Source organism: Pristis pectinata, chromosome 5 (assembly GCF_009764475.1).
Source record: "Pristis pectinata isolate sPriPec2 chromosome 5, sPriPec2.1.pri, whole genome shotgun sequence".
NCBI classification, from domain to species: domain Eukaryota; kingdom Metazoa; phylum Chordata; class Chondrichthyes; order Rhinopristiformes; family Pristidae; genus Pristis; species Pristis pectinata.
Genome location: NC_067409.1, coordinates 60,264,983 through 60,279,073, shown reverse-complemented (window position 1 = coordinate 60,279,073; position 14,091 = coordinate 60,264,983). Strand labels below are relative to the sequence as shown.

The 14,091-nt window shown below is 38.2% G+C and overlaps 1 protein-coding gene across 2 annotated transcripts in view; it reads right to left on the bottom strand.

The window, feature by feature from the left end:
• phf14 (PHD finger protein 14) overlaps positions 1 to 14,091 on the bottom strand; it is a 173,550-nt gene that overhangs the window by 60,573 nt on the left and 98,886 nt on the right. For both annotated transcript variants that reach the window (XM_052015568.1, XM_052015567.1), the window contains exons 15-16: positions 13,740 to 13,796; positions 13,534 to 13,658 (exon numbers count right to left, since the gene is read on the bottom strand). In XM_052015568.1, coding sequence (XP_051871528.1) covers positions 13,534 to 13,658; positions 13,740 to 13,796 — 182 coding nt within the window. The remainder of the gene's footprint in view (positions 1 to 13,533; positions 13,659 to 13,739; positions 13,797 to 14,091) is intronic.

Genomic DNA, 14,091 nt, shown 5'->3' with positions numbered 1-14,091 from the left:
AGCATGCAATGTTGTAGACTTTTTTTTCTGGTTTATTATTGTGGCAAGCTACTGCACAAGAAATTCTTAACATATTCTTTCACAAAGCTAAAGTCATTGGAACAAATAGCCATAATATATATTTATAAATTAACTCAAATAGTGCAGGGTAAGCATTCTCATTCTAATGTGGATCAATCACTCATGATGAGGAGTAATAACCAATTCCTAATTAGTATAGGCTATGCCTCAGTTATGAACGCCCAACTTATGGACACCCATACATATGAACAAGCTCCTGTAATATTATTAAACTCAGAAGTCCAACATGCTTTCATACATTTGTTCCCTCTAACAGCAGAATTAGTTTTTCCTCTCTCTCCACTTTTAGTAATTGTTCTTTCTTATTGGTCTTATAAGTCTCGATGCCATTTATTACAATAATGTGGAGGAATGGTTACCATATTGAGGGAATTTTGTGTACTTTCCGACTATGGACAAAAATCGACTTATGGATGCCTGTAAAAACAGAACCTGTTCATTGCCCAGGACAGGCCTGTATTAATCAACTGACAATGTATTGTTGAATGAAAATAACCCTTCATGCAAATAAAAAAGAATCGTACACAATCCACATTAATGTTATTCTCTTCCAGTCAACCTTCAATGGAGTGTTGTGCCCATTTGATTTTAAGCTCATCTACTTTCATGTGTCAGTACATATTCGTTTAAAGAGAATGGATCTAATTTAAGCCAGGTAAAATACTGACAACTGATCACCCTTAAATACTTGATCTGAATGTAGATTGTGCAATGTAATATTTCCCAAGGAAACACATAAGCTGACAACCAACCAACAAAGACAGATTTCAGCCTATCTATATAGATTTCATAAATCACTTCATACAACACAACAATAAGTCTCATCACTAATCTCTTCTAATTGTGGAGTTATAAAGTTTACATATATTGATAACTGGTTTCAGTGAAAATAACATTGGCAGCTACAAAAGTGGTCACAAGTAGAAGAGATAAGACAAATCAGACTTACTTTAAGTGTCATTACCCACTTGATGTGGCATCTAGATTCAGTTTATCCTCTCTGTTTGTGAAAACAGATTGCCTATCCCATTAAAATAAAAAAAATGAGATATCAAAAGGGCTCTGAAGGACTAACCAAATTTGTCAAGGCTAATGTCATGAAATGCGATCCAACAGCTAGACAGTTTACTAACTCTAAGAATCCAAAGCAGTAACAATGCTTGTAGTGGATTGTAGCTGCATAATTATTTTGCCTAACCTTATAAATTATTTGCATTAAGTGCAGATAAAGCATCTAAATTTGGTCCCTGCTCCATCCCACTCTGATACTTCTTTCTATAGAATTCATCCCTGTGAAGTGACAACCTACAGTATTACACATTTTCAAACTTTGCTTCTTCCTCCACAATCACTGCTACCGGTTCGTAATGCATCTTGATTGGCAAACAGAAATAGGATATAGCATGATATTTGTTTGGTAGTTAATACATTGAGTCTGCTCTCTGCTAATTAGTGGCTGCTTGCTTCTGATTTACAATGTTTCTTCGAGTGCAATTACAACACAAGGGATAAACATCAATTAGTTCCAAAGAACTAGGTGTCTAAAACTATTGCTCCCAAAAGGTAGAAAAATCTATCAAAAAATGATGTAGGTGATTAATTTTTTTTTGTTTACAATGGAAATCCTTGTAATAGCATTTGAATACTTGGCCACTCTTTCTTCATGCATCTAATCAACTATTTTAGTTTTCAATTTATTTGAACTAAGGGACTCAACACAACAGAATGTTAACATTAAATTATTTGGTAATATTTTATATAAAATGTTTAGCAGGAAGTAGGTCTTCACCAGAAAGATTACTATTCCCTCAGCACATTTTTACCTGGTTTAAGGCACATTTGAGAATAAACAATTATTCACTAAACAAGATTAGCCATTATTCTCAGTAGGTGTAATGGAGCATCTGAAGAAGTCTGGCATTTAACAGAGCATTAACAGTGTAGGATTATTGGGTATTAATTAGCTGATGGTCTACAAGACAGTCAGAGAAAATGAATAAATTTACATCCATTTTTCCAAATCATGATGTGTTAGTATCAAAGTCTACATTCCCATAAATCCAAATAACCTAATGTGGACATGTTGAAAGTCCTGATATCCCAATGGTTCTGTTATATTTTCCACTGAGTACTTAACTGAACTATCTACTTCAGGGATTTGTGATGTAATCCCTACCTTATGCTGAGCAGGTCAACCTCAGCTAGAATAATAGGAGAGTGCTTCAATCAACCTTTGCACCAAATAAAGCAGATGATCAACTGTGGACTCTTCAAGCTGGTTCATTTTTAATGACTTTTTCCAGAAGTCTGCAGGTTGACCAAGGGCAAGCTTAAACGTAATAATGCTGTCTCCTTCGACACACTGTGTTCCAATGTTCATCACCAAGATTCCTCTGAACAAGGAACATTTTCTAATCTTTGGAATAAGAGTCAGCAAAAAGACATGCCCTTCACTCGACCATGTTCATGACAACCATCAAGTACCTACCTGCACTAATCTCATTTACCAGCTTTCTATGCCTTGGTGATTCAAATGCTTGTTTAGATTCTTATTATGTGACAGTCCCTGCCGCATCTGTCCCTCATGGAGGAGTCACTGAGTTCAGGAAAGTTGTGCCTAAAAAACTTGCATTTCTCTAACACCCTTTACATCCCTTTTAGGATATCCCACCGAATTCTATCGTCAAATACTTTTGCAGTCAATGTGATAAAGTAAATCATGGTTTAAAAAAAATGCATGCAATGGATTTTTCAAAGTTCTGTTATATTCATATTTTTCAACAAAGGAGTAAGGAAGCGTGTTTGAATAATAGAACACTGAAAAATATCACATTTAAACAATAAATAACAATTAAACTCACAGCAGAAAGTTAGGGTCAATATCAAGTTGTTTCATTGAAAAGGTGCCTCAATTGATATATTTCTTTAATGCCATTCAATCTTCCTTGAAGGACAAGGATGACAAGGTAAAGGAACCTTGGATGATGAGAGAGGTGGTGAATTTAGTCAAGAAACTAAGATCAAACAGAACTTTTGAGGATTATAAAGAAGCTAAAAAAAAGAACTCAAGAAGGGAATTAGGAGAGCCAGGAGGGGCCATGAGAAGCCCTTGGCAAGTAAGATTAAAGAGAATCCTACGGCGTTCTATACATAAGGAGCAAGAGGATAACTAGGGAGCGGGAAGGACCAGTCAAGGAGGGAACGTGCTTGGAGGCGAGGATGTGGGCGAGGTCCTAAATGAGTACTTTGCATCAGTATTTACCAAGAAGAAAGACACGGAGGGTAGTGTGATCAGTGTGGAGCATGCTAACATGCTGGGGCATTCTGAGATAAAGGAGGAGGTAGTATTGGGTCTCTTAAAGAACGTTAAGGTGGATAAGTCTCCAGGGCCTGATGGAATATTCCCCAGGTTATTGAGAGAGGAAAGGAATGAGATTACTGGGGGCTTGACCAAGATCTTTGTGTCCCCTCCAGCCACAGGCAAAGTCCCAGAGAACTGCTGAGTAGTTAATGTTACTCCGTTGTTTAAGAAGGGAAATAGGGATAATCCTGGTAACTATAGACCGGTGAGTCTCATGTTAGTGGTAGGGAAGCTACTGGAGAGAATTCTGAGGGATAGGATTTATGAGCATTTGGAAAACCATAGCCTAATTAGGGATGGTCAGCATGGCTTTGTGCAGGGCAAGTCGTGCCTTACTAACTTGATTGAGTTTTATAAGCACCTCAGCTGCCAAGGTGGGATATGAACTCGTCTCTGGATCAGTGAGCTAAACCTCTGGATAAGAGTGACTTAACTAATTAGTTCCAGAACCCCTACCATAGCTACAAGAACAGAGGCTCTCTATTTTGTGGAAAGTAGATTAATTCCCAACTTCAAGAACATATTATTACTAATAAAATCCAGGTTACGAGTATGATAGAATATCCTGCTCTTAGTTTGATGGGTGCCTTTGCAACAGCATTCAAGAACATGGATGCCATCTAGGCCAAAACACACTTTAACCTTTTAAGCTTGTGCTTTCATCCAGCTGTTTTAAAAACTACCCCTCCACTACCATGGCTACAATATGCAGCATTATCAAAGGCATATTTCAAACTGCAGAGGACAAGGCAGCAGATACACCAGTCTCCAATAGGTTTCCCTTTAATTTACATACAAACTCAATTTGTATACATAACAGTGTTCCCTCTTCACTTGGTCAAAATCCTGGAACTCCCTACCTGGCATTAATGGAGAAACATTTTACCTGGACAGATCAAGAACGGTGCTTTCACCTTTTCAAGAATAACTAGGAATGAACATTAAATGCTGGTTGGGCCAGATACATCTATATCCTGATGATGAGTGTTAGGAAAACATACTGAAGCATCTTGAACAATAACAGCTCTGCACGATCACACAAGCAGAAATGCTATGAATTGCACAATTCTTTAGGCTTCAGTGATCTATACACAACATTTACAGGAGTCTAAATGTAATGTGTGCCAGTAAATAGGTCAGACATTTTGATTATTTTCATTCTTATACTAATAGTGTGTAAAAAACATTTTACGATAAAGTCATGGAGTCATGGACCACAGAAATAGGCTTTCTGGACCACTATGCCCATGCCAACCATCTAGTACCTATTTATATTAATCCCATTTACCAGCATTTTTCCCGTGGCCTTCTAATGTCACAGCATTTTAAGTGTTCATCTAAATATTTCTTAAATCCTGTCAGAGTATCTGCATCCAGAGAGCCCTACTAGAGAGGGCAAAACACTGGATCTCCTCTTCAGGAATGAGGTAGGGCAAGTGACTGAAGTGTGAGTCGGGGAGCACTTTGGGTCCAGTGACCATGATTCTAATAATTTTAAAATAGTTATGTAAAAAGATAGGACGGGTCAATAGGTTAATGGTCCTAAACTGGGGCAGGGCCAATTTTGGAGGCATTAGGCAGGATTTTGCAGAGGTTGATTGTGAAGACTGTTTGGTGGTAAAAGGATGACTGACAAGTGGGAGGCTTTTAAAAGTGTGATATCAAGAGTCTGGGGGCAGCATGTTCCTGCTAGAGTGAAGGGCAAGGCTGGCAAGTTGGCAAACCCTGGCTGACGAGATATTTTGAGGCTCTGGTCAAGAAAAAGGACGCATACGTTTGGTTTAGGCAATCGGGAACAAGCAAATCCCTCAATGATTATAAGTGTAGGAGTACACTTAAGAGGGTAATCAGGACGGCAAAAAGAGGGTATGAGATGGATCTGGCGGGCAGGGTTAAGGAAAATCCCAAGAGTTCTATACGTATATTAAGAGTAAAAAGGTAGCTAGGAAGAGAGTAGGTCCCCTTAAAGATTAGCATGTGTGGAAGCACAGGAGGTGGGTGAGATTTTTAATGAATATTTCTCATCAGTTTTTACTGTGGGGAAAATGATGGATGCTAAAGAAATGAGGGAAATAAATGATGATGTGTTGGTCCACATACGAATTACCAGGGAGGAGGTACTGTTGGCCTTAAAGCACATTAGCAACATGTTAATATGGTGCAGATGTGGGCAAATAAATGTATTTTATTTATCTGAAAGGTAGTTTGAACAGGCCCAAACACATCATTTTGTGGTGCTACATATTTCCAGGTAAGGCAGGGTTACCTAGGAGGGGTCAGAGTCATAGAGTTACACAGCACAGAAAAAGGCCCTTCGGTCTAGCTCATCAACCAAGTTGTCTACCTGAACTAAACCTTTCCTATCCATGTACCTGCCTAAATATCTTTTAAATGATGTACCCACCACCCTCTGTCTGAAAAACTTCCCCCTCAGGTTCCCTTTAAATTCTTTCCCTTTCACCTTAATCTAAACCCTCTGGTTTTAGACTCCCCCAGCCTGGGAAAAAGACTGTGATCATTCACCTAATCTATGCACCTCATGATTTCATATACGTTCATAAGATCACCCTTCAGTCTTCTACGGTCCAGGGAAAATAGTCCCAGCCTATCCATTCTTTCCTTATAAATCAAGCCCTCCAGTCCCGGTAACATCCTCATGAATCTTTTCTGCACTCCTTCCAAGCTTAATGGGTTAGCTAAGTGACTGCATTCAAAGGAACAAGGCATTAATTTAAATTTACATTGAGTGCAGAAAGATTTGTAGGATGAAGATTGTCAAATCTTTTAACATTCAATATCAATATAATTTAAACAAACTCATCAATCAATTAGCATCAGAGGCAGCTTAAGAGCAAAAACAGAAATGTTGTGTTTTTTTTTAAAACAAAAAGGCACAACCATTTCAACTTTCTTTTTATATGTTTGTTTTTCCAAGTGAAGATGTCTGGGAATGGAACACTTTTTTTCTATTTTGTCATTGTTTTGGAAATATTTTCCCTATCTATGTAATACTTTTCAGTATTATAATGATGGTGCATTGCAGCAAACTGACACCATCAGTGAGCCATGTCCAAAATCTGTTCACAGACAAACTGTATTCAGCTGTAGTAAATTTTCTAACCACAGAGAATATCTAAAAAGGTATTAATTATAATGTAAATGATAGAACACCAGCCCAATAAGAGGTCCTTTCTGAAGTAAAATCAGAAGCAGTATATTGTATTGGGTGCACTGACAAGGAAATGATATCACATGAATGTGATGCTAGAATCTCTCTCCATTGGTGCTTACTGACCTGCTGAACATTTCAAGCACTTGCTGTTTTTATTTCAGAGTTCCAGCATCTGCAGTTTTATTTTTGTATCCTTCTTATTGTTGTTAGTAAAGTTGTGCCTATTTGACCATCTGAAATGTCACTTTTTATTATCAAATATCCATGCAAGTGAGCAGGATATAGATCTAAAAGTTCTGTAACCCTGTTGTTATGCAGGCATAAATGTAAAAGCTTTGCTTGAAAATGGTCCAGATGTTTATTAGGAACACAAGAAAATTGGAGCAGGAGTAGGTTATTCGGCCCTCCAAGCCTGCCCAGACATTTAATATGATCATGGTTGATCTATGCTGGCCTCAATTTCTCCATACCCCTCTGTTCCTCGATTTATCAAATATTTATCCACCTCCATTTTAAGTACTTCTAATGATCCAGTTTCCACCACCCACCAGGGCAAAGAATTCCAGAGATTCACAACCCTCTGTGAGAAGAAATGTCTATATACTTTAGTTTTAAATGATGAGTCCCTTATCTTATAGTTATGTCCCCTTGTTCAAGACTAGTAAAAACATTCCAACATCTATCCTGTCAAGCCCCTTTGGGATCTTATATATTTGAAGAAGTTACTCCTCATTCTTCTATACTCCAAGGAATATAGGCCCAAACTACTTAGTCTCTCTTGGTAAGACAACATTCTCATCCCAAGAATTAGCCTGGTGAATCTCCTTTGCACTGCCTCCAGATATAGATATGTCAGTATATCTTTTTTTGGCAAATTCTCTATTTTTAAACTCCAACCCCTTTGCAATAAAGAACAAAATATTGTTTGCCTTCTTAACTACTTTTTGGACCTGCCAGCTAGCTTTTTACGATTCATGCACATGAACATCTTGACCCCTCTGTTCTTCACTCACTTGCAATCTCTCTCCATTTAGTTAATAATCTGCCTTTTGATTTCTTTTACCAAAATGCATGATCTCACACTTCCCCATATTAACTCCACTTGCCAGTCTTTTGCCCACTCACTCAATCTGTATCCCACTGCAGAATCACAGTATCCTTATCACAACATGCCGGTCCACCTATTTTCATATCATTCACAAATTTGGAAACCTTACATATTGTTCCTTCCTCCAGGTTATTAATGTAAATAGTGAACAATTGTGGGCCAAGAACTGATCCCTGTGGTACTCTACTAGTTACTTTTTCCAGTCTGAAAAGGACCTGTTTATTCCAATTCTGTTTTCTATGAGACAGCTGGTTTTCAATTCATTCTAACATTCTTTCTCCCATAACATCAACTTTTAATACATGTACCAGCCTCATATGTAGCATCTTGTCAAATGCCTTTGGAAAATCTAATGACACTACATCTGCAAGTTTCCCTCTATCAACTCTCCCTATTACATCCTCAAAGAATTCAAGCAAATTTGTCATTTGTGATTTACCTTTCATTAAACCATGTTGACTAGGTTTAATTATATTCAGCTTTCTTAAATGATTAGCAATTTCCTCTTGATTATTGATTCTAGCATCTTGCCAATAATAGCTAAACTAACTGGCTGTAGTTCCCCCTTCTACTTTGTCCTTTTTTGAACAAGGGAGCCACATTGGCTGTTTTCCAATCTTCTGGTACCATACTGGAGTTATGAAAAATTTCAGCCGATGTGTCCACTATCTTTGCATTAAGGAGGCAGTAATAGCTCAGAGACTGACAAAAGGACAAAGAAGTTACCTAGGCTTGTAATGTGGGGGTCCCACTGAATTTAACAGTGAGACTGCTTCAATATTTCTTTCTTCTGCTTCCTGATAGGCCATTGGCCAGCTGTTGCCTGGGGTCACCTGCTGGGCAGGCTGAACCAACAGCTGAGTATTCTAGTCAAGCTTCTGTCAGGCTGGTCCCCAGGAGTGGAGGTAATGGAAGAAAAAGTTAGCAACAAGGCTTAGTGAAGATTGGTGATTATGGCAGGGGTAAGGAAGAAATCGAGACTGGAAATGATGAGGCTGCAGATTTTTTCAAGGAAGCAGGGGCTCTCCTCTTTCTATCCAATCAGAAATTCAGTAAGAAACATATCCCTGGGAAACCAACTGCTCCCTTTTACCTTCCACTGATGGATTTCTTAAACCTTTAGAAGTCCACACACTACTGCAAAATTTAAATTGTTTCTAATTCCAAGATAAGAGCACAATCAGCCATCTCTTCATGATAGGGCATTTACCTGCTCATCAGGTTTACTGTAAAAAAATAACAATTGTGTGTATACATGATACTGAGGACACATTTCCTTATTTTTATACACCTTCGTTTTATGGTTGCCAGTGGGGGTGGAAAAAAAAACAGGTAATTCGATTAAATCTGAGCCCAAGGGTTTCAAATTCAGATTTCTGAGGCATCTTTTAATTAGCCACAATTTTCTTGCATATTTTACCTGCCTTCACGCAGTTCCACTGAAGGTATGGTGTGCCAGGCTGGAAGTGGAAGTCTTAAGAGGTTATGGGAAGGATGTGCAACTTCCCTGACATGGCACTGGAGTTGCTGGTGGAGAATAGAGAAGGCAACAAAGTCTTCAATCTTCAGGAGGCCAGAGGTTGCCAACAAAGTACTAGTGTGACAAACGTGTCTAAAAGATGACAGCCCTGAATGCTGGCTCCATGATTTGGTTCCAGTGTTCTGAGAAATAAACTTGAAATAAATGGTCAAAATAAGATTCCATCTGCACCACCATCAGCATCACAACCTCAACATCTAACCATGCATAGATACTCACACCTCCAACATCCTTGTGCATCTCAAATACACTTGTCTTTTACTAGGAAAAATTAGATGAATATTTAGTCCCAGTTCCTTTTTTTCCTTCAAAGATCCTCTCTTTGGGTCCCTGTCCTTCTTTCTGTTCTTTTGAAGGTGGTGATTTCAGTTGGGGCCTTGAACCCTCAGTTGAATGTAAAGGATCCCAGGACACTGGGAAGAAAGCAAGGGAATTCTCCCATGATGTCCTGACCAATAGTTATTCTTCAGTCATGACAATGGTGTTGGTTGAGGAAGAACAAATTGTGAGCACAGTGGTGCAGCTAGTAGAGCTGCTGCCTCACATTGCCATTCCTGGGTTCAATCCTGTCCTGTCTATGTGCAGTTTGGACCTTCGTGGGTTTCCTCCGGGTGCTCTGGCTTCCTCCTACATCTCAAAGACATGCTGATTGGTGGGTTAATTAGCCACTGTAAGTTGCCCGTAGTGTACATAAGGGGTAGAATCTGGATGAAAATGTGGTCAGAATGAAAAAAAAAACATGATTAACATAGGATTAATGTGGATGGATCGGCACAGACTCAGTGTGTTGAAGGGTCTGTTTCCGTGCTATATCTGTCTATGACTATAATGAGCAGAACTTGATTACAACAGATGAAACATATCTGCACCAGAAGACAATGGCCACAGTGCCCTCACTGTCATATCATTCCATCTTTCTCACTGATGCACAACAATTTTGATCACTGATCTAAGTCTGAGGCCCTTGTCAGAACTGGGAAAGAGAGAAAACAAGCTAAAGCACCAGAGAAAATCAGGAAGGATGGGAAGCAAAGGGAATATCTCCAATAGGGTGAGAGCAAATGACTTAAAGCGGCAGTTAGAACCCATTACGCTTCGTCTGTGTTACATGTTGTTAGTTCAAGGCTGTGTCGCATGCCCAGCGGACCAGACAATCCTAATAAAAGGAGAAAAACTGAGCCAAACTGAAGACAGGCAGAAATGGCCATTTTGATACTGACAGAAAGAAAGAGTGAGTTAACTTTGGAAAAATTCATATTTGATCCTGCAGACTGCAACGTGCCCAAACAGATGAGGTGCTGATCCTCGAGCTTACGTTGCACCTCATTGTAACTCAGCAGGAGGCCACAGTGGGAGTGCAATGGGGATTAAAATGGCAGGAAACTCAGGACCACTCCTGTGTATTAAATGCTAGTGCTCTGCAAAGCAATCATCTAGCTGTATATGGCTTTTCCAATGGAAATGAAACCACAATGTGAACAATGAACGCAATACACTAGACAGGAACTGCAAGTAAATTGTTGCTTCATCTGGAAATACTGTTTAGGTCCTTGGATGGTGGGAAGGGAAGAGGCATCTTCTACAGTTGCATACTTTTAGTATAATGTTTTTGATTTCATGTTCATTTGCTTTTGTTAGTAACTAAAGATCAAAAGTTGTGGAGAAAATTGGAGTTAAACATACAGAACTTGATTCTAAATGCTTAGATTGGTGGATTTACAGGTAATGCAATGCACAAATAAACAAAATAGCTGTCACCTTTCAAAACAAGGAAATATTAATTGATGATTAAGGAAACATACAATTTCCTTTAGCTATTGAATGCTCTAACTAATTAAAGACATGGTTAAGATAATGCAGTTCAATTAAATGGTTTACTGAACACACACAAAAGACTAGTGAGGTGAAGTTTTTCATAGTTATATAACTTTTCATTAAGTATTTATTTTTACACTCTCTAGACTGAATTTGCAACGCTCAACTAAACATAATCTTTGTGAATAATTCAGATAATAGAAACCAAATGCTGATATGACCACATTTTGCACTGCAGGGCTAAACTTGAATCAAAAGTTACCATCAGATCTCAATAATTAATTTAATGCATTTCAGAAAATCATAATTTGACAAACTGATGCTTTTAACTCTGCTGTATCAATCAATGTAGGCAGTTACTAGCGTCAAAAGACAAAATTCCAAAAGGTGCCTAACTTAAGATCAATACTTTGAACATTGTTCATCACTTTTTTAGAAATGTCACCAAGGATATTTAATAGCTACTTTAAGCCTAAAACCCTGTAATACACTCCAGAGCACGCTAAAGCCATTTTCATTTTGTTATACCACAGACAATGTTTTTGTACACCATCATATTCCCCCCAAAAATACAAATGTATTAAATACCACAAACCCTATTGAGAAATGTATGATATCTTTCAGCATTATCAACAGTCCACAAAGTGAATATGTATGGGTGACAAAAGTGGAGTGCATGAAAATCATGCTCTTGGCTCTGCGGTTCACTTTTAGATCCATCAATGTATCAAAGCAGTAAATGTATCAGAATTGTACATTGTTGATCTGTCCAAGACAGTTGTTCAGAATCATGGCTTATTATCCTCTACTAAATGTTGCCATTTCTAGGCCCCTGCCATTTACTCTCGTCCGGGAGTGTTTGGGGTGCGAGAGGTCCCGGGTTCAAATCCCGGACGAGCCCCCAATTTTGTCACGAACCAGCAACAAAAGAAACACACTGAGCATGATTCAGTGTTAAAAACTATTTTATTAATCACTACTTATGATAATACGTAAAATAAAAGTAAAAATGTTAGTATGTTAGAATTCAAGAATGTTAAACCTCGAACGTTAACCCCAAAACTAAACTCTTCGTGTGTGTGTGTGACAAAGTCCAAAACTCCCAGTTCCTGAATGGTTCTTAAAGTTCAGTTCCGCAAGCCATAAGGTGAAACATGAGCAAGGGCTTCTTCAACAACCACCGTTGTCTGAAGATAAGATGTAGATGTAGAAAAACATAGAGAGAGTACATACGAAACCCAAATGTTCCAGGATGGAACCCAAACGACACTTCAGTGTTTACTCGGTAGTGACTTCCTCACCCCGAAAAGCATCCGAACCGTGGTCGTCCACACACAAATACCTGTTTCCTTCTACAGGTCAGCAACAAAGTGAACTCCACCGGATTACTTCCAACTTCCATACATGGATTTCAGTGGCAAACACAGTTATTGTTTCTCATCCATCGATAGAGAAAACAAGCAGGCTGGTGTCTCTCTCCCTTCTCTCTCTCCTTCTTCTTCTTCTTCTGACTTCTTCAACAACATCATTACGTCCTTTATCTTCTATTGACGTAAGCACGCCCCACACACACATACACACACTCTCTATCTTAAAGGGACTTTCACTGAGTCCGTAACAGCCCTAACAGAATTTGACCTCCCAAAGGGCATTCCCTCACACTTGTCTGGATTAAATTATATCTGCCACTGTTCTGCCCAAGTTTCTAGTTGATCAATGACCCACTGTATCTTTAAACAGCTTTCCTCACCATCCACAACTCCACCAGCTTTTATATTGTCTGCGAATGTACTATTCTCTCCTATATTCTCATCCAAGTCACATATATATTACAAATAACAAAGTTCTCAGCACCGATCCCTGCAATACACTTTTTTTTGCAGTAGATTCAATTGAGCATTAGCTTGAAAGGCAAGATTACTTAGCACACCAAAATAAAGGTCAATTTCTGGATATAAGAATTCAAAACATATTCAGTAATATGTCTAGAATTTTGCATTAAATTAGTGTGCAAACTTCTTGTGGGGAAAATATAAGCAAACACGTTATAAACTAATTACAGATGAGATGACTAGATGTCAGAAGTAAACTAACTCATTGATTATTTGCTACTCTGAATAGGCTTTACTTAATGCAGACTCTAAGTACTTCAATTGGATTACTGCTTGTTTATCTTTGTGACCTGCTGTTATACTACATTAACAATCAACCTGACAAGGTGGAATTAATCCTCCTGTACAGAAAAAAAGATTATCCTACTTAATTACATAAAAATCTATAATGTAAATGCTTGTGGCATCTCTATAGACATAATCAATCTAGTTTTCCAAAATAAAGTTTCTGCACAGTCAGATTTTTAAAAGATTACCATATTGCAAATTATTTTATAATGCTATAAGTAAATACACAGGAAGGAAAATGTTAACTTGATCAAGTAAAATTCATAAAACATCTACCTGACTAAATTTTCATTGTCTCCAGGATTCTTGCAGGTAGCACATTCCGTCCTCAGGTCTTCTGATTTTGGTCTTTTCTGTAATGAGGTCTGCCGTCGCCGTCTTGTTCTAGGAGGAATTGGTTCCTAGAAAATAATGAATTTCCAGATGCTATATACATAATGTTGTGAGACAAAAACAAATGTGCCTTCCAGAATAGCACAAACCTCAGCCTTTTCTCCATCCGAGCTGGTACCTCTTTTTCGTTTCTGCCCCTTACTTCTCTGTGAAAGAAAACAGATATTTCCTTACAAATTACTTGCAGTACAATTTCTCAGTCAACATTCTGAATGAAAGATTCCATGACTTAACAATTAAATGGTTCCAACCACCAGTTTCTAATTGCCAGAATGTAATGCATCATGAATAACCCAGTTTAAAATGCTAAAATATCATAATCCAGAAAAAAGGATTTTTTGGATTTGAATGATTTAATGTAACCCTCAAAATAGAAATGATTTCAAAAACCAACCAAAGACAGGTGTTCTTATTGCTATTTAACTGTCTGATCCAATAATA